This window comes from Cicer arietinum, chromosome 4, assembly GCF_000331145.2.
Source record: "Cicer arietinum cultivar CDC Frontier isolate Library 1 chromosome 4, Cicar.CDCFrontier_v2.0, whole genome shotgun sequence".
NCBI lineage: Eukaryota > Viridiplantae > Streptophyta > Magnoliopsida > Fabales > Fabaceae > Cicer > Cicer arietinum.
The window spans coordinates 58,982,098-59,007,789 of NC_021163.2; the positions used below are offsets into that span (position 1 = coordinate 58,982,098).

General features: G+C 28.2%; 4 protein-coding genes and 1 non-coding gene across 6 annotated transcripts; 3 read left to right on the forward strand and 2 right to left on the reverse strand.

Moving 5' to 3' along the window:
• Positions 1–3,450: 3,450 nt before the first annotated feature.
• Positions 3,451–6,416, forward strand: LOC101507506 (uncharacterized). Its single transcript, XM_004498502.4, has 2 exons — positions 3,451–3,965; positions 5,686–6,416. The coding sequence occupies exons 1-2, from the start codon at positions 3,563–3,565 to the stop codon at positions 6,225–6,227; spliced, it is 945 nt and encodes a 314-aa protein (XP_004498559.1). The 5' UTR covers positions 3,451–3,562; the 3' UTR covers positions 6,228–6,416.
• A 121-nt stretch (positions 6,417–6,537) lies between these two features.
• On the reverse strand, positions 6,538–6,610 carry TRNAR-ACG (transfer RNA arginine (anticodon ACG)). The gene has a single exon. It is a non-coding gene; the product is annotated as a tRNA-Arg (tRNA).
• Positions 6,611–7,210: 600 nt separating this feature from the next.
• LOC101507189 (uncharacterized) lies at positions 7,211–10,793 on the reverse strand. The gene is made up of 4 exons (XM_004498501.4): positions 10,258–10,793; positions 8,937–9,474; positions 8,150–8,408; positions 7,211–7,594 (listed from the first exon to the last, which is right to left on the reverse strand). The coding sequence occupies exons 1-4, from the start codon at positions 10,647–10,649 to the stop codon at positions 7,458–7,460; spliced, it is 1,326 nt and encodes a 441-aa protein (XP_004498558.1). The 5' UTR covers positions 10,650–10,793; the 3' UTR covers positions 7,211–7,457.
• A 4,149-nt stretch (positions 10,794–14,942) lies between these two features.
• On the forward strand, positions 14,943–18,758 carry LOC101494687 (pollen receptor-like kinase 5). The gene is made up of 3 exons (XM_004498641.3): positions 14,943–15,701; positions 16,946–17,596; positions 17,921–18,758. The coding sequence occupies exons 1-3, from the start codon at positions 15,062–15,064 to the stop codon at positions 18,625–18,627; spliced, it is 1,998 nt and encodes a 665-aa protein (XP_004498698.1). The 5' UTR covers positions 14,943–15,061; the 3' UTR covers positions 18,628–18,758.
• Positions 18,759–19,269: 511 nt separating this feature from the next.
• LOC101507817 (U-box domain-containing protein 52-like) lies at positions 19,270–25,660 on the forward strand. 2 transcript variants are annotated; one of them, XM_027333471.2, is made up of 10 exons: positions 19,270–19,754; positions 19,847–19,956; positions 20,045–20,199; positions 20,443–20,654; positions 20,927–20,987; positions 21,706–22,021; positions 22,473–22,574; positions 22,894–23,322; positions 23,666–24,421; positions 25,284–25,660. In XM_027333471.2, exons 1-10 carry the CDS (start codon positions 19,568–19,570, stop codon positions 25,347–25,349), a joined length of 2,394 nt encoding a protein of 797 aa, XP_027189272.1. In that variant the 5' UTR covers positions 19,270–19,567; the 3' UTR covers positions 25,350–25,660. The 2 variants fall into 2 exon arrangements, with proteins under 2 accessions (XP_027189272.1, XP_027189273.1); XM_027333472.2 differs by having other exon boundaries at positions 20,045–20,166.
• Positions 25,661–25,692: the final 32 nt, after the last annotated feature.

Here is a 25,692-nt window from a genome sequence, read left to right on the forward strand (position 1 = left end):
TTTTATTTAAAATTAACACCTAAATTTATTAATTAAAAAAATCTCAATTTTAGATTAAATTCAAAATTAAATATTTTATTGGGAATACTTGAATTAGATTTCTGATTGGAACAATCATTGATAGATTTTACCTACCTCTTGATTCAATAACCTAACCTTATATTTTTATCCAACTTTCAAAAAAAATTGATATTAAAATATGCAAAAGAATTAAAACAAATTAAATATTAATATTGTTAAAAAAAATACTTCAAAATAGTATTTTATTTTTTGAAGAGTAGAGCAACAAAAAGTTAAAAGTTTTCAAACTGAAACTATAAAAAAGGAAATTAGGAAGAAAATGAAGGCCATGGAAACCTTGCACTTATGCTAATGATATGTGCATTACCAAAAGGGAAATTAGTGCATTTGGCATAGTTTGTTGATGCTGAGCCAATACATCTTCTTGAAGATGGTTTAAAAATTGAGGAATGAAGGGAAGCAACGAATCATGAATTTAATGCAATTGATAAAAATAAAATTAAATAAAACAGTAGAAATAAGAAACTAATCATTGTCAAATGTCAAATGGATGTTCAAGGTGAAGCACAAGGAACAAACTGTTGACAACAGTGACCGGACATGAACTAAAATATTTAATAATTAAATTTTTAAAATTTTAATGGATAAAAAAGAATATAGTATTATATTGTATATAAGAATTTTAAGTTATAAATTTATTAAAATATATTGACGATCAAATTTTTAATATTTATTACGAAGAGATAGTAGATCAAATTTTGGTTGACATTTTTAACAATTAAATTTTAGTTTTTAAAAATATTTTTTTTTTCAAACACTAAAACTTTTAGAATTTAATTGTTATGTTTTGTTATTGTTAGTGTAAATTTTTTTACAATGTAAGCACATCACAAACATTTATAAGTGTGACTTTAAAATTAATTATGATAAAAGTGAAACTGGTTTATTAGTTTTACAGTTATGATTAATTGACACTGTAAAATATTTTTACATCATCGATGCATACAAATTAAATTAAAAATTTTACACTATTAATACAACTTTCTTAATTATAAGGACAAAAATATTATATATAATTATTCAAATATATTTAAACACAATACATTGTATTAAAATGTCAATATTGACGTAGGGTTGATAAAAGATAATTGTGTGGTTTGAGTATTAGACAATCTGATTTAAAATTACGTGATACTATATTTCAAATTAATAAAAAATAATCTGGTTTAGTTCAACTTAGACTGAAACCTATAAAAAATATAAAACTAATTTAATTAGTTTTTATTAAATTATTGCAATAATAGACCATTTGATTTGATTTTTATATCTCTAGATAAAACTTACAACTCAAATAGTTAGAATTTAGGTTAGAAAATTTAATTTATTTTATAATTATAACAGTTATTTTTATAAATTATTTCATCTGTTTTTTTTTATAATAGACAATTTGGATTATAATTTGATCAACAAAAATTAATATATTTGTTTTCGGAACATCTTAGAGATTTTGAAGGCCATGTTATAATTTAAAAAAATGGACATAATAAAAATAAAGTTCAATTTTAATGATTAAAATACTAATCTACATGATGTATGTCATTTTGTTAAATTAATTCATGTAACAAGAAAAAATGAACAAATAAGATATGACTTTCATATATTAGACTTAAACATACATTTATACAACGATAATTCAACCACCACAATTCTACTCATACAAACAATTTTACTCATAAAATATATCGATTATAGAATACAAAAATACAACAACATACACCACAATATTTATATTAATTAGCATATTTATTAACATATGTCATATCAGGTCTAGTCGAAATTCATCTCAACCGATTAACATATATTAAACAACAATTATTCTATAGACTTATATAATTTGGTTTTTACAACCACGTAACAATTAATAATTATTTCTTTTTCAATTTTAAACATCAATATATTTTTCTTATAAAATTTATCTACTTTTATATAATCAATCAAATTCATATATCATATCATATTTTATTTTTGAGATAACTATTCTATACTCGTTCACACAAATATCCTCTCATAGAAGCGAAACAAATATGAGAGTGAGTAATGTCTAGTGGAATTATGAGTAGTTAATGGCCGCAACTGACTTGATCAATCTAATAGATCATTTTGATCAAATTATAATTCAGTTGTCTCTTGTAACTAAAAATAGTAATATTTTTTTAAAAAATTATGGGAGACTTTTATTTTCAAATGAAACCATTCAACAATATAAAATATCACAATGAGATAAAAAAAAAATCTTATAATTCCAATTAATAACAATAATTCGTTAAACCTTTTAGGAATCCCCCTTCAAGTTGCAAATTATTATTCATTTTATGGTTTAATAACTCATACTCAGATATCAGTAACTAATAATTTGCAATTTAATCAAAATTTTGACGTAATTAAATATTATTTAATGAACAAAAATGATAAATCTTTTAAATCGAATCTATCCAAAAATATCGTTAGGAAGACCGTGAGTACCTTTTATATTCCAAAAATATCCCTGAAATTTAGTGTTGAAGACAATGTTGAGTTGGTTGGATATTCGTATAGAAAAAACATTATTGACATGTGTTGAAGCTTTTTAAAGCTCCGTATCCTCGTACTCGAAGAAACTCAAAGAAACCGACCATAATATTTCCTTTGTGAACAGAAGAACGATAGAAAATTTTCAATTTAGATTTGAAGCACACTCAACGTATATCCTAACCAAGCCAATTAAAAACTTTTAATTAAAATAACTATGTGATGTGACTATAATGAAAAGTCTAAGTTAGTATCGTATCGTATCGTAATTAATTGGTTAATGTAACTAGTACTTGCATTTATAACGTAAAGTATTTATTTATTTGACATTAGTTATTTTAATTGAAAAATTTAAGTAAGTATTGAATTGAATTTTTATATCATTTTGATTATCAATTAATTCAATCCTTAATTTAACTAAAAATTTTAAATTCAGTCAACTAATTTATTCAATATCAATTAACTTACTATTAAGTAACTTATATTGTACTAGTTTTTTTTATCATTCACAGTCTAACATTAATATTTTTTTTAAATAAGATATACTTATTTGTTTTTTTTAATTTTTGATTTTTTTACACATATTAAAATAACTAATAAAAATTTATTATTTTTGATATCATTATTTTACTTTTTTTTAATAATATTTCTAACTATTTATTATTTCTTTTCGATTATTTTTTCTTTCTGTAATAGATATCTTATAATATTATTGATAAATTAATAATTAATATTCTAATTAACTTTAAAAATAAAGGTTAAATAAAACTAATTTATTTATAAATATGACAATTAAAATGGAATTTGCTAAAGTACATTTGAGCAACTAGATTTGAGCTGCAAGGAATTTGAAATTTGAATAGTATGCTAAGGTTTTAGTTTGAAGCTTTATTGTGTTTTTAAGCCAAAAAACTAAATCAGGAAAGTAGCACTATACGTGGCGTTTTAACAACAAATGAACTAAGACCCGAAGATGACGGAAAACGCACGTGACACCGTCGGAAATCGACGCACGCGATCTCAAGCGGCTCCGGACTGGACCGTAACGGAATCTCTCATTCTCGTCAACGAAGTCGCCGCGGTTGAAGCCGAATGTTCCGTTAATCTATCGTCTTACCAGCGGTGGGAAATCATAGCCGGAAACTGCGCCGCCTTGGATGTCGATCGGAACTTGGCTCAGTGTCGTCGGAAGTGGTGCTCTCTTCTCTCTGAGTACGACGATTTCAGAAGAAGAAGATCTTCCTCGAATTTGGATCTTGAATTGTTTACTGCTGTTGAGCGTGTTGTTAAAGGAAGAGAACAACGAGGGGAAGTTGATCGTGAAAGTGATCCTGAAACGGAGAAGAATGAGGACGTCGATGCCACCGTTGAAATTGGTACCATTCGTTTTAATCTCTTATTAGGTTAACTTTACATTTTTTACAATGTGCATGTTTGGATTCGTTATTGAGAGAGGTAAAAGTGATTTTGAAAATTTAAAATTGATTTTGGAATTTTTGGAGATTCTCAATTAGAATTGATTTGGCAGCTATAATTGATTCATAGTTGAAGTTATTATTTATAGTTTTTTGCCTTCAAATGAGATTTTTATACTCAAATTTAGTGCATGTTTGGTTATGCCTTGACAAAAATTGATTTTGTATAATTGATTTTACTTTGAAGTGAGTTAGAGTTGAATGTAAAGTGGTTTATGTTTGGATACATTTAGGTAAAAGTGAGTTCAACAATGAATTTCAATGTAAAAATCACGATTAAACTCAAAAGCTACAAATCCTAACTTTAAGTTAGAATTAATTATGGAAGCAAAATCAATTCTACGCGAGAACAATCACTCATGTCAAAATGAATTTTACACCTCCAGAATCAATTTTGGTCGCTCCAAATGTGGAAACAAACAAATACTTATCCAAACCTAAATTATTTGCCTTAGATTTACTTATTTAATCAAATCAATTTTTGTCATCGTAGAATCCAATATACTCTATATAGTTAAAATAGTTGTGTTACCTGGTTTGAGACGAACAAATTGTAGCTAGGTGTTTGTAAAGGTAGTTCCACAATGTGGGGAACCATATTTGGAATCTCTATTAGAAGAAGCATCACATACATTCTTCAAATATGATTGACTCTAATGGAAAGGAGTTTGAGTTCTTTGTATGGAGCTGTTGGATCTAGGTGATTGATTGAACCTGAATCTAAGGCGATAAATAATTTGAAAAAAAATCAATTTTTTTTAAAGTGACGGGATATTATGAGGGGTTTAGAGGGGCTAGGAAAAAGTTAGTTATTCATTGCATGATTGGATTGTTGATGAGTTTTGCAAATTCACGGTGTGCCACCATGGTTTTGACGAAACCTACACTTTAGAGCTTCAACAAAATACGGTGCCACCATAATTTTGTGAAATTCACCGTGATTCCAAACATACACTTACGGTTGCTTCTTTATTTAATGTTTTATTTTATGCCAATTTGTTCTAGTTGATGTTTTGTCACACATTGGTGCGATGTTAGCTACAATCATTATTGTTGTGATTGACGAATAATGAATTAGTCTTATTGTGCATTTTAATTATAAGATTGAGTGGTTAAATGTTGAGTTTCCATTATTCAAATTATGTGTATCTCTGTGCTTTGCCTGATACCATTAAAATTTCATGCTATCATTAACTAGTTCAACTTGTATATCCTTTTGTGGTCATAAATTGGCCAAATTGTTCGTGTTAGCAATAATGGGAAGGTTGAGGCTTTCCACTATGCGCCCATTCTTTTAGTTCAATTTACTGAAACATACATAACCCAATGTTTAGTTAGTATTCTATAGGCTAGCTTAATGTATTCATGAGCTCCAAAGAGCACATTATATTTGGTCAACAATATATAGTTCCAATTTTATTTTACAAAATAAAACTACAACTTTTCGTTCATGATCAAAATAGCAATACAATGTGGAATATGATAAAAAGTTTGGTGATATAGTTCCATTCTTTTTCACAATTTTATTCATTGAGGAAATCAATGCAACTTGTATGTCATTGTCTCTTTACTGCTTAGAATTTTTCATTCAACTAATGCATTTTCATGAACTAATTGTTAGGACCCAAAAGAAAAAAGCAGCGATGTAAATCTGAGAGATACTGCATTCAAAATCCTAAGAACTGCTGGCCAGTTGAGTCTTCAAAAAATCTGAAAGAAAAACAGGTGCATGAGGACAACCACGAAGAAGAGCCTGAACATAATGATTTAGAAGATGAGTATTTGAAAGACTTCCTAGAAAAGAAATCTAAGTTGAAAAGTCCTGCAAAAAGGCGTCCAAAGAACATAGAGAAGCCGCATAAAAGCCTAGCCAAAGTAGACGAAAACCATGATATTGAAAAGCCAAAGCCGATTAGTGTAGGAAACATAACAATTAACAGTGAAGATAACGAGGAAATGTTGACTCTGAAATTGCAAGAGTTGGCAATAGAGATTCAAGAGATTACTGCTGAATCAGTAGACTGTAAGGAAGCTAACTCGGAGAATATAGTGGACTACCATACTGAATTTACGAGACGCCAAGGGGACAAGCTCATAGCAAGGCTAGGGAATTTCTCTAACACCCTCAAGCAACTATTTGATCTTCTCCAAGAGTGTAAATGAAGATTTTAATTTGATTTTGATGATTATTTTTTCCCTTGTTAGTGAATGAATGAATGCAGCATAGGAGAATGCTGTTTATAATTGTGATCATTTCCTTTTGAGATTCATTTATCTACAAAACTAGCTGCAATTTTAATGTTACTATCTAACCTCTCATCAAAAAGAATAAATTACAAAATTTATTATAGATATCTTCTTCGAGTCAATAATTGGGAATTTGCAGAATGATGTAGGCCTAAATTGTTATCCACCAAACTTGGGAATTGAGATAAACAAAAAACAAAATTATAAGATGTAGAAATTAAAAAAACGACTTCACTGGGGATCGAACCCAGAATCTCTGGTTCCGTAGACCAGCGCCTTATCCATTGGGCCATGAAGTCTACTGATTTGTTGTTTGCTCAGTTTTTTCGATCATATTTGTAAAGTATTACAATTTTAATCTACCAAAGTTTTATCATGTGGACTCGCCAAATATTTACAGCACAACTCCCCTGTTAGAATCTTTTTTGTTGTTGTTAATCTATTAAATGCTTTTCAACGCAATACTCTTTAATTAATGAAATTTAAATGAATTTACGTGATTTAGTGAAATTTTATTTAAGTAGAACTTACGTGATTTAGTGAGATTTTATTTGAATTTTAATAATTTTTTATAACATAAAAAATTAACTATATTTATTTATTTAAATTAATAAAATATACTGATCAAGAATAAATTTAAAGTGATTAAAATAAAAAAAATATAAATTTGACAATAAATTTAAGCATTCAAATTAATAGCACAAAATGAAAAAAATGCATATTAATGTCACAAAACGTATTTAAAATGCTAAAAAATCATTGATTGAGTTTGTAATAGATTAAAACACTATATTAAAATTTTACACCGTAAGATTATATTAAAAAAAAATTCTTTTTTAATCAAGAAGTTAAACTCAAATAATTAATGAATTTTAATTAAAAATAATTGTTAAAAAGAATTCGAATAAAAATCTTCGTTAAAATTATTATTAATTAAATTTTACTTATTTACCATATGAACTCTATTCAATTCCCTAATTCTCTTACATATGAAAGCTTTAGTTATAAGATATACACATTTTAGACATAGTATAATTACACACAAAAAGGGGACCTAGTCAATCATATAAGAGATATAATTAATGATACACATTCCTTGTTTCCTATGCAAGGCTTGATTTTTCTTTCTAAACTTGAATATTTTGTTTAAGACAAGACAACCACTTTACTCAGAATCCAAAGCACTATAGAGAACTCAAAGGCAAATAGAGTATGTAGGAATCCTCGATCAAGTGTAAACCCATACAATGTTATCCCTCCATGGTTGTGTTGCAGATATGTCACTGCAATAATCAAACACAATAAATAATTTGGTAAAATAATAGGTTCCGTTTGTTTAATTTAAAAAAATATTATAGTATTTAGTTTAAATAATTTATTTTAAAATATTATTTTAAGTATTTCATCTATTTACTATAACTTTTTTTAGATAATGAAATTTCAAAAAATAATTAAAATAAAATTTTTGAGAATCTTTTTCATAAAAATCATTATTGAAAAATACTTTAAAAAAACTATTTTATTATTTTAAAATCTCTAATAATGAATTCTAAATTATTGAATGTTAATTTTTTTTTTTAATTTATAACAAATAAATCTGAAACAATTTCTTCTACTTTTAAGTAAATTATCATAAAAATTATTTTTAAAAATATAAAATCAAAAAATTACATTTTAAAAATTTTAAACAAACAAACTCAATCACAATCGTTAAATTACTAAAATCATTTAATTTTTATACATCTACTTCAAATGTTATACAAAAAGTGATTTGCAATAGCATAAAATATTTTATGATGACAATGTATGAAAATTAAAGCAGTAAAAATAAATGTCACCTAAAGATTGTCTGGTATGGAAGGAGGAGAGTCGTTGTGGTATTATTGTTATGTGTATGTCTGAGGAATCAGAATCACTGCTATCACTAGCTAGTGCCTCAGACATTTGATCTTTGCATTGCTCTGATTCAGCAAAAGCATTAGTCACCAACATGTGCCATCTTGTGGCAATTGAAACTATTCCTTGTGCTCTATGTGTGATTTTTGCAGCACCTAAGATGCACAATAAGAACCCACTCAATTGCACAGCTGAACATATCTGCATAAATTACCAATCATATTAGGATACATAATATTCAGAGCTTCTTAAAATTTCCTTTTCTTGTGAAAACATGTTTAATTCTTTGTCAACTTTCAATTTATTCTTCAAGCATTTTTAGACTTTAGTCTTTACTAGATCGATATATGTTCAATTGTTTATCAATTTTTTAATTTTGAATAGTTTTTTTAAACATGTTTAAAATATTAAAAAAATTATTCTACAAAAATATAAAATCTTGTACTTAAGATGAATTAAATATGAATTTTTTAAATATCATAAATTTATAATAAAAATAAAAATTTAAAAATCGAATTTGAAAATAATTTTTTGTGGATGAATTTTTTTATAATATTACGAAATATTTTTTTAAAAAATCATTCAAAAATATATGTCGGCGTTCCAAAAAGACTAAAATTGTTTGTACGATAATTTTATAGAAACTAAAAAATATAAAGATTAAAAACAAAAATTTATAAAAAATAAAAATTTATTTAACTCTAAAATATAGTATAATAATGTGCTTACCACAAGGTCACCAGAATTGAAGAATGTCTTCTTTGACTTGGAAGCCAAAACTAGCAATAGAGCACCTAATTGACTAACACTCATTGTAACCACACAACAAATTATAAAAAATCTATACCTATGACTTATAACCCATAATTGTCTTCTAATTCTCACATGTTCTTTAAATATAAACCCTGCTTCTGACCCACACCCTTCAAAAAGCTTGTGAACCCCTTCAAATCTCAATATTTGTAGTTGACAAGTTAGCCTAAAAATCACACAAACCAACAAGTACACCCCTGTTCTATATACCCAAGAAACTAACACTAATACAAATACAATTGAGTTTAGAGGGAATCCAGCACTAATGTGTGGTGCTGAAATCTTAACTGCTGAGAGGAATATGATTTTATGACCAAGTTCTACAAAGAAGGAGGGTAAGATTATGTATCCCAAGTATCTGAATGCTTTCTCTAGCTCGCGCGCGTAGCCGCGACGAACGAATGTAGCATCATCTTGCAATGCATCTAAGAATAGAAGTTGTCGTAAGCCGTACCTGACATAACACTTATATTATTTAGTGTTGTTTGTTGCACATTATTCCATAAAAAAAAACTTTTTTAACTAAAAATAATAATTTAAATAGTTTAATTGTGTTTATTGAATTTTTTTTTTTAAATTGATCATTGTATAAAAATGATTTTTCTAGTTAAAATAAAAAATACAATTTTTTAGTAGCTACTAAAAAGTAATATGATTTTATAATGAGTGAGGTAGATGAAAAATAAGATTAAGAAAACAATTTTCACTATTATAAACAACATAATAAATCAGCTTTTGCTCTACAGGATAATTTCTAAAATAATATTTTATCTAACAATCACATTTATATGCACTAATTATGATTAAACTACTCAAAACTAGTTTACTATAAAAAAAAAAGAAAAAATTCAATACACAATTACTTACTATCTACTTCTTATAATTCAATTACAAGATGTTGCCAACTTTAACTTTTGCTTTCACTTGTTTCATATCAACTAATCAATTGGCTTGAAGTTAACACCGACATACTTTAAAAAAAAAAACATTAAACATGTAATTATACTACAATTGTAGCCGCAAACATAAAAATATTTGTAGGCAGATTACATGTTAATCACATTAATTTTTATGTAACTTTTTTAAAATATCAAGAAGCGTAACGTAACAACAATTTAAAATCTTGTACATGGTTTATGCACCGATTTACACATTGAATTTTGTTCACGCAAAAATCTAAACACAAAAAAAAAAAACACACGTGCAAATGCACAACAAGGTTAATTTGTTTTGGTACCTTCGGAAGAAACGTGAGAGAGTGAAGAAGGAAATGATGGCAAGAGCGGATTCCGGTATTTGAACAAGTTTGTTCAAAGATATAGGATCATTTTCAGGGGAAGATGCAGAGACTTGAACAAAAAGTGTTGTGAAAAGAGGTACAATTAAAGTGAGGAAGATGAATGAGACATAAGAAATGAGTTTTCCAACACATGATGAGTGATCAAGAGCACACCATTTAAGACATATTCGAAAGTTTCTTAGTTCATCATAGATAATTGATTTTGATCTAGCATAAGATGGTTGAAGTAGTAAAGGAACATTGTGTTGGTTTGAGATAGATGCTCTTTTCGAATTGGAATTTTCTATGTCAATGGTTGTTTCGTTGTTTGGTTCTATTGAAGGTTTCATAGTTGAGTTTTGTTGTTGTTGTTGTAGAAGATGCTCAATTCTAGAGACCAAAAGAAGATAATTTTTGTTAGGAAATTATATATTATAGTATTGAGAGACTATAGAAGGCAATAAAATTTTGGGTTGAATATTTTTTATATTGTGAGTTTTAGGAAACTTAAGTAAACTAGTGATTGAGAAGAGACATAGAAAAAGTATAGAGACACCTTGCTTTGTCTCGTGAGAGTTCACTTTTTGCTGTATTAGATTTTTGAGTTTGAAGCTAAGAATAAAGGGAACATGAGATTATGGTTTGTGTTCTTGACACATAAATGTTTATGTTTATGTTTTTTTTTTAGTTTTAATTATATATCTGGTCTCCTATTTTTTATTAATTTGTGAAACTAATTTTTTATTTTAAAATTTCATAATTTATCTCTTTTTTTAAATTTTTTAATTAAAAAATTATTAATGATATATATTTTAAACGCCGTGATATATAATTAAGATCTATAAAATGCTAATAAAATTTTCTAAAAATATCAGTTTGAACGTCATAAAATTATATATCACGTCGTTTTAAATATGTAAAATCATAATTATTTAAGGTTTAATTGCAGTTGCAGTTTTAGTCTATCTATTTATAATGATTTACGAAATTAGTACTTTTATTTTAAAAATTGACACTTTTAGTCTCTCTATGATTATTTAATTAAAAATTAATGACGTGAAATATTTTAAATAACGTGACATAAGATACGATAATGTAGAGTGATTAACACCTATGAAATTGAAATAAAACGCCGTGAAAACATCAATTTTAACTTCAATTTTTTTTATATTTTTAATTTAATTAATTACATATGAATAATTAATACATTTAAATGATTTTATATATTACGTCATTTAAAATATATTAAATCGTCATTTTTTAATTCAAAAATTTGAAAAAATAACCAAAATTTTTTACTTTTAAAATAGAAGATCAATTATACGAGTCACTATAAATATGGAAATCAAAACTACACTTAAATTATTTTTAATTAAAATGTTAGTAAAAAAATTAATACCATCAAAATTTAAATATAGAAAAACCAATTCGACAAATCAATTAGAATACAGCACCAAAACTACAATTAATTTTTTTTTTATTTATTTACACAAATTGACATGTAGGAGAGAAAATGTAACTAATATTTCAAATGCACTTCCAAGAAAAGTGAGAAGTTAATGAAAAAGTAGAAAGTGAATGTAGGCACTCATGTAACTTTATGACACGTGGTGTGAATATGCCAATATATTCAATCCTTTGAATGTAAACCGAGTGGAGGAGGGTGGTAGATTACACATACACATTATATTACATACAACCATATTACCTTTCTTATTAAAAATCACGTTTTGGGTTGCTTTTTTATTTATTTTTATTTTACTTTTTTTATAATTAAATTACACCTGGTTCTAGCTTTTTGTTTTTTACTTTGATTTGTTTATTTATATATTTTGGTAGCACATTCACATTGTAACTTTGTGACACGCGGGTGCACACACACAAAAAAAAAAGTCTAATTTTATTTTCACCCAATCCAATTTCACCTAAAAATTTATTTGGTTCTCCCTAAAAATATTATGATGTGAGACTTATAATTATATAACTTAAAGGAGATGGCATTAGACTTAGGTCGGTCTACTCCAAAACAAATTCACCAAAATGGCAACTTATTTTAAAAAGACCTTAATGAGATAAAAAGTATGGTACAAGTCTTAATTAATTTAAAAATACCCAACCAATGGAAAACTGACAATAAAATTTTGAAGAATTTTAGAATGTGTTTAGTTTGAGAAGATAGTTTTAGTTTTTTTCCCTCTTATAAATTTTCTATAACAATATTATTTTGATTGAGGAATTTCAAATATTAAATATACTCATATTTCTCTGGCTTAAAATTGAAATATATATTTCATTGCATTGTGAAAGTATATCTCTGTTGCTGGATATAACTACATTGACAAATAGTTTTAGTTTGAATTAATTGTAGTTTTGATTTCTTTATTATTATCAATTCACGGTTATTTTATTTTAGAAGTAGACAGTTGACAATTTTGTCTCTACTTCATATTTTTGAATTAAAAAATAATGATTTAGATATTTTAAATGATATCATATACAATTCTATGATATAAAACCATCAAGATGCATTAGTTATTTATATGTTATTAATTAAATTAAAAATATGAAAAATTTCTAAAGTTGAAAAATAAGTTTTTATGGCGTTTCATTGGTGTTAATCATTCTACATCATCGTATCATATGTCACGTTATTTAAAATATTTTACGTCATCATTTTTTAGTTAAAAAATCAAAAAGAGATATCAAAATAGTCAACTTTTAAAATAGGCAGACCAATTTCGTGAATGAATAAAAATAGATGAACTAAAATTGTAATTGAACCTTTTAACTTTAATTTTTCATTTTTGCTAAAAACAATAAATTAAAACTATTTTCATTAGTAAATGTAAAACAATATATCTTGTTATTGTGCGCTGATGTTATTACTAAAAAATTATTCTCTCAATTTGACATTCTAAAGATTGTTGAATCCTTGTCAATAGAGTTTACTTCTTCTTTACTTACATATATTTTGAGAGTATCTTTCCTTAAGGAGTAGTTCTAGTTTGATTTTTTCCTTACATAAAAAAAAAGATATATTTTTCTTCTTATTTTATATTTTATTGATTTCTAATTCTTAATTGTATCTTTCAAAACAAAAAGTGTTAAATACAATTTTAGTCTCTCTATTTTAACGGATTCGTAATTTTGTTCCCTCTATTTTTAATTTTGGTCCCTTGTTTTAGCTGATTCGTAATTTTGGTCACTCAACTTCTAATTTCGTAATTTGGGTCACTATTTTAATTGATTCATAATTTTGGTCCATCTATTTATAATTTTGCAATTTTGGTCCATCTATTTCTTAAAATTGAGACAATTTGTCCTACTTATTAATTTGACTATTAATTTTGATAGTGTCGCTTAAATAATATGATTAAGTGAAAATCATGTCAATATCTATTGTTTTTAAATTAAATAAAACATTTTAAATAATAATAAAAATCTTATGTAACATAAAAAAATAAGAAATTACAATCACGAGAAGGGAAGTTGAATTCCTTTTTTGATAAACAATTTTTTTTCTAGAAATAATGAGTATGATTGTTACTGATTTTAATTTTTTAAGTTAATTTTAAATATTTTAATTTGGTTCTAAAAATGAAATATTTTATTTAAAATGTATTGTTTAATTGGAAATCAACAAAATATAACATGACTTCTACTTAATCACACTAATGATGTCATCTCATCAAAATAGAGACACAATGTGTATGTGGGATAAAATGTCTCAATTTTAAGAAATAGAGGGACCAAAATTGCAAAATTAGAAATGAATGGATCAAAATTACAAATCAGTTAAAATAAATAAACTAAAATTGTAAAATTAAGAATAGAAGGATCAAAATTATGAATCAATTAAAATAAAAAACTAAATCTGCATTTAAGCCGAACAAAAAATTAATATTTTATTTGAAAATGAGTCTTTATAATTTTTTTTTTCTTTCTTAAAACCAACATAGACAGGTTCTAAATGCTGTCTTTTCTAAAACGATAGGCTACATAGTTTTTTTCGCATAGGAATTCCAAATTGTTGCATACTTGTATGTATGTTCCTTTCAAGTCATTGGATAATTCTAATGCTTCATTTTGTCAATTTCTTAGTTCTCATCAATGTTTTCAATGAAACCAAATAATCCAAAAAGAAAATAAAATAAAGCACACTTGGCATTAGAACATAACAATCATACCATACAAAAAAAGTTCACAAACAATTCAATAGAAAACACAATCCTCTTCATTAACGAGAAAAATAGCTTTAAAACATCTAAAAATATAATAGGATTCTGTCTCAAAATATAAACAAAAATAGATTAAATAAATTGAATATATTTAGTCCAAGTTTTGAAATAAATATATTAACTTTTTGTTAATCAATTTTTGCTTATATTTTGAAACTGAAAGAATATATAAATATATATATATATATTTACAACTTTTTCAATCTCACGTGAAATTTAAACTTTGTCTTTTAAGATTATAATGTAAAATTCTTAACTTTGGGACTATAATATATTGTATTAAACAAAAGTAAATAATAAAAAATTAAGGTCCAAAAATTCACTCATATATGGCCGGCCTAATGAACCAGCTCATTCTTTGCATGTAGAACTTTGTCATTGTCACCCTTTAAAGTTTAAACCATTGAATTTTAATTTCCAATGCATATGTACAATCTATTTCATCTCTTAATAATCCTCTTCTTTATTTTTCATTCCATCTATTTAATTTCTTAGAAAGATCAATTTTGGTAATTCATACACTTATGGCTCATAAAAGAGCATACTATAGCCTTTTCATGCTCTCTATGCTAACCATTTATTTTGTCCCAATTTTTGGTGACACAAATGGTCAAATTTTGATTAGGTTCAGAAGCTTTTTGTCCAATAACAATGCTTTAAACAATTGGATTGATGAGTCTAATTTGTGCAATTGGGTTGGTTTATTATGCACAAACAACAACTTTTATGGTTTGAGACTAGAAAACATGGGACTAGGTGGTAAAATTGATGTAGACACATTATTGAAGTTATCAAATTTTGTTAGTTTTAGTGTCATGAACAATTCATTTGAGGGTCCAATGCCTGAATTCAAAAGGGTTGTGAAGTTAAGGGGATTATTTTTGTCCAATAATAAATTTTCAGGTGAAATTTTAGATGATGCTTTTGAGGGTATGGGAAATCTTAAAAGGGTGATTTTGGCAGGAAATGGTTTCAATGGTCATATACCTATTTCCCTTGCTAAATTGCCTAAGCTTTTGGATTTGGATTTGCATGGAAATAGTTTTGGAGGTAATATACCTGAATTTCAACAAAAGAGTTTTAGAAAATTTGACTTGTCTAATAATCAATTGGAGGGTCCAATACCACAAAGCTTAAGCAATGAGCCCTCATCCTCTTTTTCTGGTAAGTGAAGAGTCACTCTTTTTTTTAATCAACATGCTTGATTTTTGTTGTTTCATTTCTTGCATCTCAACACATTGAGTTTAATTTATTTAAAAATAACATAAGAGCCCATGTGTAAGAAAACGTACTAGTATTAGTTTTTATTTATTTATTTATTTATTTATTTATTTATTTATAAAAGATAGATGGAGACGGTGTCATATGATGCAACATTATAAACAAACTGTTTTATTCTTAGTGTATATTATAACAAAGATTTATCATTTAAAACTAGCATTAGGACCCGTGCAAAGTATATGTGTGAGAAAACGAGCTAGAACGAAGGGTTTCCTTTTTCTATATAAAAGATGGTACAATATAGATAAGCAAATTGTATATTATTAATCAATTGAAATTTTACAATAATTGATTTGGTGCATACTCCTTTTGCCAAACTAAAACTTAACCACCTTCTGATACAAGCTCAAAGATAAAAAATTTATGGAAAAATACATTCTGTAGTCATCTAAGTTATTAAAAATATCAAATTGATCATTTAACTTTTTTTTTTTTAAGTTAGTTCTTTATATTTGTAAAAGTTATGAACTATTTTTTAATCTTAAACTCATTTCAATCATTTTTAGTTAGAGTTTTTTAAAATGGTACTATGAGTTTTGTTATCAATTATATGAAGAACAAGATAATTTTTATGTGATTTCATGACATAGATTGGAAGAATTTTTTGTTTAATTTCAAGAATCTTAAAATTTATCTCACTCGAATTATTCTTGTTTAATTATTTTTTTAGAATTTGATTGAGTGATTATATTCTTATGATTATTACAATCAAAATCTTTTAAGAATTATACGAGTTTGTTAAAAAAATTGACAAAATTGAAATCTCAATTTTATTAGTTTGAAATTAAAATCATTGGTATAACAGAAAAGACAAACTTGACATTAAAAGAAAGATAAATAATTAATTTATTAAAAAAAAAAAGATAAATAATTAATTTATTATTTTCGTATAATTTAAAAGATTGCATAATGTATTTTACTAATTTTTAAAATATTTGGAAACTCATCTAACATTTTTAGTATGAAAATGGATTTTAAGTTGCATGTATATGGACATTAAGATTTACACCAATTCTCGTTGTTTGACACTTTGACCTTAAAGCTCATTTTATTATTATTGAGTCATTGACCCTTTCTTTATGGCTAAAATATTAGTCATTTGCTAATGATTTTCTTGTGTAATGCAGCCAACAAAGGCCTATGTGGAAAACCTTTGAGCAATCCATGCAACAATTCCCCAACCAAATCAATTGTGCATCCCAACCAAGCTCCTTCATCTCAAGGAAAACAAAAGAAACACACAAAAATCCTTATAGTTGTCATCATAGTAATAGCTATGATTGTATTGGCATCAATAGCATCACTCTTATTTATCCAAAGTCGCCGCGGCCGGCGGCGGCAAAACTTACACCTCCAACCCATATTAGGCCTACAACTAAACTCTCAAAAGACACCAAGTCTCAAAGAGACACAATCCAATGTTGATCTAACTGGTGAATTTAGTAAAGGTGATGAGCATGGTGAATTGAACTTTGTTAGGGAAGACAAAGGTAGTTTTGATTTGCAAAGCCTTCTTAGGGCCTCAGCTGAGGTGCTTGGAAGTGGAAGTTTTGGATCAACTTATAAAGCTATGGTTTTGAATGGACCAACTTTGGTTGTAAAGAGATTTAGGCACATGAACAATGTTGGGAGAGTGGAGTTTTTTGAACACATGAAAAAGCTTGGAAGTTTGACACATCCTAATTTGTTGCCTCTTGTTGCTTTCTACTATAGAAAAGATGAGAAGTTTTTGGTTTATGATTTTGGTGAAAATGGTAGCTTGGCTAGTCATCTACATGGTAAGCAACATTATGTTTTATTTATAATTATAGCAACTAACTTCCTAGGTTTAGGTACTGGCTCAATTATAGTTCTGGTCCCTCTATTTTCATTAATTTGTAGAATTGACTCCTTATTTTAAAATAATCGACACTAACATTTAGACACTACTAGTAATTTAAATTGATAAAAGTGATTGAACGTAACAAGTGTTGGTGTCTCATACTGTCAGCAATGACACGTTTCAGACACCAGATATATCTTCAATTTGAGGTGTTTGTGCTGAAAAAATTATATTTATCTATCTAAAAAAATTTATAACAATTTTTACATTTATTTTGCAGGTAGAAATGGAAATATACTAACATGGTCAAATCGTTTAAAAATCATAAAAGGAGTAGCAAGAGGCTTATCACATCTCTACAAAAAGTTCCCTTCACAAAACCTACCACATGGTCATCTAAAATCCTCCAATGTAATGCTAAACAATTCATTTGATCCACTTTTAACAGAGTATGGACTTGTTCCTATCACAAACAAAAATCATGCTCAACAATTCATGGCATCCTACAAATCACCAGAAGTCACACACTTTGATAGACCAAATGAGAAAACAGATATTTGGTGTCTTGGAATCTTAATACTAGAACTATTAACAGGAAAGTTTCCATCAAATTATCTAAGACATGGAAAAGGTGATCAAGGTTCTGATTTGGCAACATGGGTTAATTCAGTTGTGAGAGAAGAGTGGACAGGTGAAGTGTTTGATAAAGATATGATGAAGACAAGAAATGTTGGTGAAGGTGAGATGTTGAAGCTTTTGAGAATTGGAATGTTTTGTTGTGAATGGAGTGTTGAGAGAAGATGGGATTGGAAAATGGCTTTGGCTAAGATTGAAGAACTTAAGGAGAAAGATAATATTAATAGTGAAGATGAATCTTTTTCTTATGTTAGTGATGGTGATTTGTATTCAAGAGGTGTCACTGATGATGACTTCTCTTTTTCTGTTAATGATCATTCACATGTTGATAACTTTGGGAATGTAGTATAGGGTAGTAGAGTTTGTTTCACTTGTTATCATTTTATAGTGTTAATTAGGATCATTATATGTTAATTAGTGTTGAACATGGTTTTAAACTGCAGGTTGCAGTTTAAAACAAAAGCTATGTTTTGACTAATAAATAAAAAATACACATTAGTCTCTATAAAAATATTTTAAATAAGTATACTTTGGTAGCACCCTTTTTTTTTTGTGCACCCTTGTGTTTGCAAAAATATTTTAAAAATAAAATAATAAAATAATGTAATAATTAATGCATACTAAATAATTAAATCCTTAATATAAACTTGTGGCATAGAAGATCTTCTCAATTTACAAATATCCAATAAATAATGAATGCATATCAATCAAATTAAGTGCTATAGTTTGTACTCATTCCTTTGGAAAGTGTACTTATTTGTTATATTATTTTGTTTAAAAGAGACATAGTCAAAGATAGTTGGTTAAATTTAGTAATTCTCTAATGGTGAAAGAGAGAGAACAAAATATGTGTGATTGTTACCTCCTTGAAAAGCTCAAGCTAGATAAAAGGAACCTAATTAAAAGAAACAAAGAATAAAGTACACAAATTAAAAGTGGTTAATGTTAAAAGGACTAATTATTTGTTATTGTTTTTGTTATTCATTGCTTCAAACACCAAATAACAAAGAAATAAAAGTAGACAAATCAATCAATCATTAAAGTCCTTTGTCTCTCGGTGTTCATATAGAGGGACAGAGGAAATGTTCAAAGGAATGAAATTTGTCATGCATTGTTCTTGAAAACATGAAGCGAAACAAGAAAGAAAAAATAAAATAAAATAAAATAAAAAACCTTTAGAAGTGTCATTCTTTGATAGAGAAAATCACAAAGAAATATACTTGGTTTGAAAGAGAAAAAAAAAGTTGCAAGAGGTGTTTAATTGTAAAAGAGAATTAAGGAAGTTAGAGGAATGTGGTTACAAAAGAATCCATGGGACAAGAAGGATGGGGTGAATGGAATAGTGGCAGTGGCAATAGATACAGATAAAGGGAGTCAAAATGCACTTAAATGGGCTATTGATCATCTCCTCACAAAAGGTTCAACTGTTGTTCTCATCCATGTCAATGTTAAAACACCATCTTCTATTGCCACTCCAAGTGAGTATTATTATTCCTATTAAACCTCATTTTATTCAACTTTTCATCTATCAACTATTACAACATATGTTTGTTTGCTTCCATCGTTGCAGAAGCAGGGATGAATAGTCTTATTGATCAGTGTTCAATGTTGTGCAAAGATCCTGATGATCAAACCAAAGAAATTTTCCGTCCATATCGTGTCTTTTGTGCACGAAAAGATGTAAGTTTTTTTTTTTTGTTAATTTAAATAACAAATGAAACTTTTTTTTTTAATTTTACAATTCTTGTATATTTTATTTGTTCCACAGATACAATGCAAGGACATTGTATTAGAACATGGAGATGTATCCAAAGCTTTAATTGAATATACTTCTCAATCAGCAATTGAGCATTTGGTTATAGGCTCTTCATCCAAAAGTAGTTTTCTCAAGTATTCCTCTGCCTCCCTTTTTCATCCCATCAGGTGTAAATTTTAAGTGTCAATAAAAACAATTCTCATCATGTCAATGAATTATAGTTACAAACATATGTTTACACTGATGTGAATCATAATTATCATTTTTATAAATATTTGATTTTAATCATAACTACTAATTCTAATGTTACACATATAAATGACTGTGATTTAACGATAATTTAAAATTTTTTACACCGACAGTATATACATATACATATTGAATTTATTAAGTTAAGTTTTTGGTATCAGAAAATTCAAGGTAGTAGATATTCCAGGAACAGTATCAAAAGGTGCACCAGATTTTTGTACAGTATATATTGTTGCTAAAGGAAAAATTCATTCCATGAGATCTGCTTCAAGAACTGCTCCTGCATTTTCCCCTTTACAAACTCAACTTAGTCAAGCTAGTTCAAGATCAGACCAATCAGACCATCGTTTGCCACTGGCTAATAGTGTTAGAGGTTACATTTAATCTTTAATAATCTTATATACTTTTACAATTGAATTTAATATATATACATTGTTAATGTGAAAAAAAAATTCATACTGTCAATCAATCATAATTGTCAGATTATTAAAAATGTTTGACTTTTAACATAACTAGTTTTAAAGTTACAGATATGATTGATTATGATGTTTAGAGTAAATTTTTTTATATTAACGGTGTTTAAAAATTAAACTGTTTTGCATTTTTTTATATGCTACTTATTGTCAATTTTGTCTATATAATTAGCAAATGAGAGAAGGTCATTTGAAGGACCCCGTAGATCACAAGAAGGGACAGAATCATTCAGGTTTGTCACATTAATTATTATTAAGTTTGATTTCATAATATGTAAAGACATAGGCATATATGGCATTGTAACCACATAGCAAATTTATTTCTTTTATATATTTGAAAAGGCAAAAGAGCATTAGGACCACTTTATAATGCTTGCATGAAGAATGAGATTTTACTTTAGTTTAAAGAATAATCTTCAACCTTTAAATATTAAAAAAAATTCAATATTACTAATTGAGTTGACAAAGTAGAAAAAATGGCCGTGGAATTAAATTAGATTAGAGTCTCTTTAGATAAACATCTTATTTAAACGCTTATATACAAGCGCTCATATATATATACTTTTAAAATGATTTCAAAAATATTTATACCGGTAGATAAATTCAAATAAAGTATTTTAAAAAGAGCTTTGACTGAGGATTTGATTGAGGAATTAGCATAGTTTTGAGGGTGAAAAATTAAAAAGTTTTGATGATAGGTGTTAGCAAGTAAATGGTAGTTTAGGACATTTTCATTTTTTTTTTTCATTCTTGGTAAATGATATTGATGGTGAGTTCGGGAAATACTAAGAGCAATTAGCTGATCATAAAGACTATGACACAACATCTTCATCCAAAACAATAAGACACTGAATATAGGACTAATGAGTGAATCTTGAATTTGCATGCATGCAAAAGTAACATTACTTTATAATAATAATAATCTAAAAGCAAAAATGGTATTGGAAACAGGTCACCATTCACTAGGAAACGTCCAGATGACAAGTCATATGGAGACCTTTCTATGCAAGATACTGACATAACCTTTATAAGCTCAGGAAGACCAAGTACAGATCGTTTGTTTCCTTCCATGTATAACAACAACAATAACTCAGAGTCAAGCTTTTCAAACCCTAGACTATCATATAGCTCAGATACAGATGGAAATCTTAGCTATAGCTTTGAATCAATGCATTATGGAAGAAGGTCTATTGATATTGGCACTCCTGATTTCTCATCTTTCTCACATGACAGTGATGGACTATCTTCTTGTGCATCACAAAATATGGTAAGGACAACCAGCTAATTTGCACTTTTGTTTTGCAATTCGCCATTTAGTATAAAGTATTATGAAATAGCGGCTATAATAGTCTTATAAATTATAGCGTTGTAGCGTAGCGCAATTTGAACAAACAACTATTAACAATACTGAAAAATGTTTTTATTTTTTTTATTTTTGGCTTTTGCTTTTGGTTATAATTCTTTCATCTTGTTTTTCACTTTGCTTCTTGTTGTCAAAGACTGTGTTTGTTTCAGATACAAAACATTGAAACAAAGATGACAAATTTGTAACTAAAAGGGTAAATAAGAAATAAAAACAGAAAACTCAAACTAAACTCCAATGATCACAAATTTAAATATTTCAGTTGCTCAGAAAAGTATTTATGTAATGATACAAATAAAGTGCTTTTGTTTTTTATTGCTACTAACTTGTGGATAATCATGTGCTGCAAGTATAGGATGATGTTGAAGCTGAAATGAGGAGACTGAAGTTGGAGCTAAAGCAAACAATGGAAATGTATAGCACAGCTTGTAAAGAAGCACTCACAGCACAACAAAAGGTATGAAAAATTGATACCTTTTTTACATTTTTTTTTTGTCTAAACCCTCCGGTTCCCAGGCCCTGGTAATCTACAGTTTGATCAGGAGGTAAGTAAAGTCCGGTAAAAAACTATTTCATCTAGAGTTTGAACTCGGGCTTTCCCGAACAATTTACCCTTCACTTAGTCACTTGAGTCCAATCACTTGATTATACCTTATTTACATAAATGGATTCCCTGAAGTCATACTCCGACTACATGGAATCCAAGTCCCTTATTTACATATAAAAAAGCACAACATTTATTTTGGTTTTATAATATGACATGTTATGCATCACAGGCGGTTGAACTCCAACGTTGGAAAATAGATGAAGAGAGAAGATTGGAGGAAGCAAGGATGGCTGAAGAAAATGCATTGGCTATAGCAGAAAAGGAAAAGGCAAAATCAAAAGCAGCCATGGAGGCTGCTGAAGCACAAAAGAGGATTGCAGAACTTGAAGCACAGAAGAGAATAAATGCAGAAATGAAAGCTCTAAGAGAAGCAGAAGAGAAAAGAAAAGTAGTTGATGCTTTGACAAATAACGATGTGAGGTATAGAAGGTATGCGATCGAGGAGATTGAGGCTGCGACGAATTTTTTCGCCGAGTCTCTTAAGATTGGAGAAGGAGGTTATGGTCCTGTTTATAAATGTCTTCTGGACCATACACCAGTTGCTGTTAAGGTTCTTCGTCCCGATGCAGCACAAGGAAGGTCGCAATTTCAACGAGAGGTAACCAGATAATAAAACTCTATAACCATATAAGCAATTAAAGTGTCTAGTGAAACTTTAGTTTTTGGAGGATAGATACACTTCACTGTTGTCAAATGCAGATTGTGAAAAATAACATTTTGTTTAAATTCCATTACGCTACAGCACTATAGTGCTAGCTGCTATTTGATAATATTTTGTACTAATTAGTGTATCGCAAAACAACTCTGATTTGTTCAAATGCTGCTATGCAGGAGCCTCCTGACTCTACTATAGCAACTATTTGACAACACTGACTTAATTGTGAACTGTATAGAATTTCACAATTTTGTTACCATGAGTTGAAATCATACTTGCGTTGCAGGTTGAGGTATTGAGTTGCATTAGGCATCCAAACATGGTTCTCCTCCTAGGAGCCTGTCCGGAGTATGGCTGCCTCGTTTACGAGCACATGGCGAATGGAAGTTTAGATGATTGTCTCTTTTGTAGAGGAGACTCTCCACCATTACCTTGGCAGTTAAGGTTCAAAATTGCAGCTGAAATTGGAACTGGCTTATTATTCCTCCACCAAACAAAACCTGAGCCATTAGTCCATAGAGACCTTAAACCAGCAAACATCTTACTTGACAGAAACTATGTTGCTAAAATCAGTGATGTTGGTTTGGCAAGACTAGTACCTCCGTCGGTAGCTGACAACGTGACGCAATACCGAATGACATCGGCTGCCGGAACATTCTGTTACATTGATCCTGAGTATCAACAGACAGGAATGTTGGGAGTGAAATCTGATATTTACTCACTTGGGATAATTTTCTTGCAAATTTTGACAGCAAGACCACCAATGGGATTAACACATCATGTTGGTAAATCAATTGAGAAGGGAACATTTGGTGAGATGTTGGATCCAAGATTGACAGATTGGCCAGTTGAAGAGGCTTTGGGATTTGCAGAGATGGCTATAAAGTGTGCTGAGTTAAGGAGGAAAGATAGACCTGATCTTGGTAAAGAGGTTATGCCAGAACTTAATAGGTTAAGAGAACTTGCTGAAAATAATGATAATCATTCATTGTTTAGTGGTTTTATTAGTCCTTCCACTCAGAGCCAAGTCTCTCTTCAGATGGTAAGTTTCTTTTAATAACTAGTCTTGTTTGGATAAACAACTTAATTCAACGATTATAGCATAAGCGTTTATTAAGTAAGTGCTTATGCATAAATTATTTCTATAACAAAAGATGAAGTAAAGTCAAACTGTTTTTATATTACCATAAGTTGTTTTTCGTAAGCTATCCTAAAGAGTTTATGGTCATCAGTTGTTTTCGTAAGTTCTCTAAAACATTCTTGCATGAGCACAGTTTTAATAAACATAAATATAGTTTATTGAGATAATATCAACATAACTTCAATAAGTACATTGCTGTCTTTTTAATTGTACTTTTACTTATAAACATTATAGACACTTCCCTCAATGTTTATGCAAGACTCAGATTCTTGCTAGAGGAGTATCTATAAATACAAACAATTAAAATAATTACGTTACTGTTCTCAATGTGGAACTAACTTCAAAAAATGGAGTATGGGAGGATTTTTCAGGGTTTTGGAAAATTCTTTAAATTCTTTCCCTTTCCCTTGGCAAGGGAAAAATTTACTAGAACTATTTCCTAGAACCCTCTCCTAAACAAATCTTAATGTATTTTGTAACTTTTATTTAATTATGACAACTAGACTGAAACACAATTCGAATCCCCTACAATGACGCAATTGTGAATGTTATTAAATGAAAATTGGAGGGCTCATATTTGAAGATGTATTTTAAAATTGATTCAGTGAAGTCATAATATGAGTCATCCGATCTTCAATCATGTGTAAAGATTGCTTGACTGCGTATCTTCTTAAGAAATTAGAACCCTTCTAGGTATGTGCTCATGCAAAGAACCACTCTTGTTTATGAGAACATTGAAGTTGTTGGCTGATGTGTTTTGTAGGATGGATCAAGTTCTCCACTTCCTTATTCTGGGGACAGCACAAGAAATACATCAAGCCCCCTATGATAGGTCAAGACAAGAACTATCCAAGTGTAAAGTATACTTAGGTTAATTGATATGTATGTATGTATTGTAATGTATATAGCATGCCTTCATTACTCAATTTGTGCATGTGAATTGATTTTATTTATTTTTTTCATTAATTTAGATTGCAAAAGCAATATAGTCATAGTCTAAGAATGTTCAGTCAAGTTACACCAAGTCTCTTTAGGGATTGACTGCCTGTATATTTGGGATATTTGAAGCCAACCATGTTACATTGTATGTTTGTTAACATACTATAACAGTAAAAAAAATGTACTATAGTTCTCTCCCTCCCTCTACATTTTTTAGATTAGGTTGGGGAATG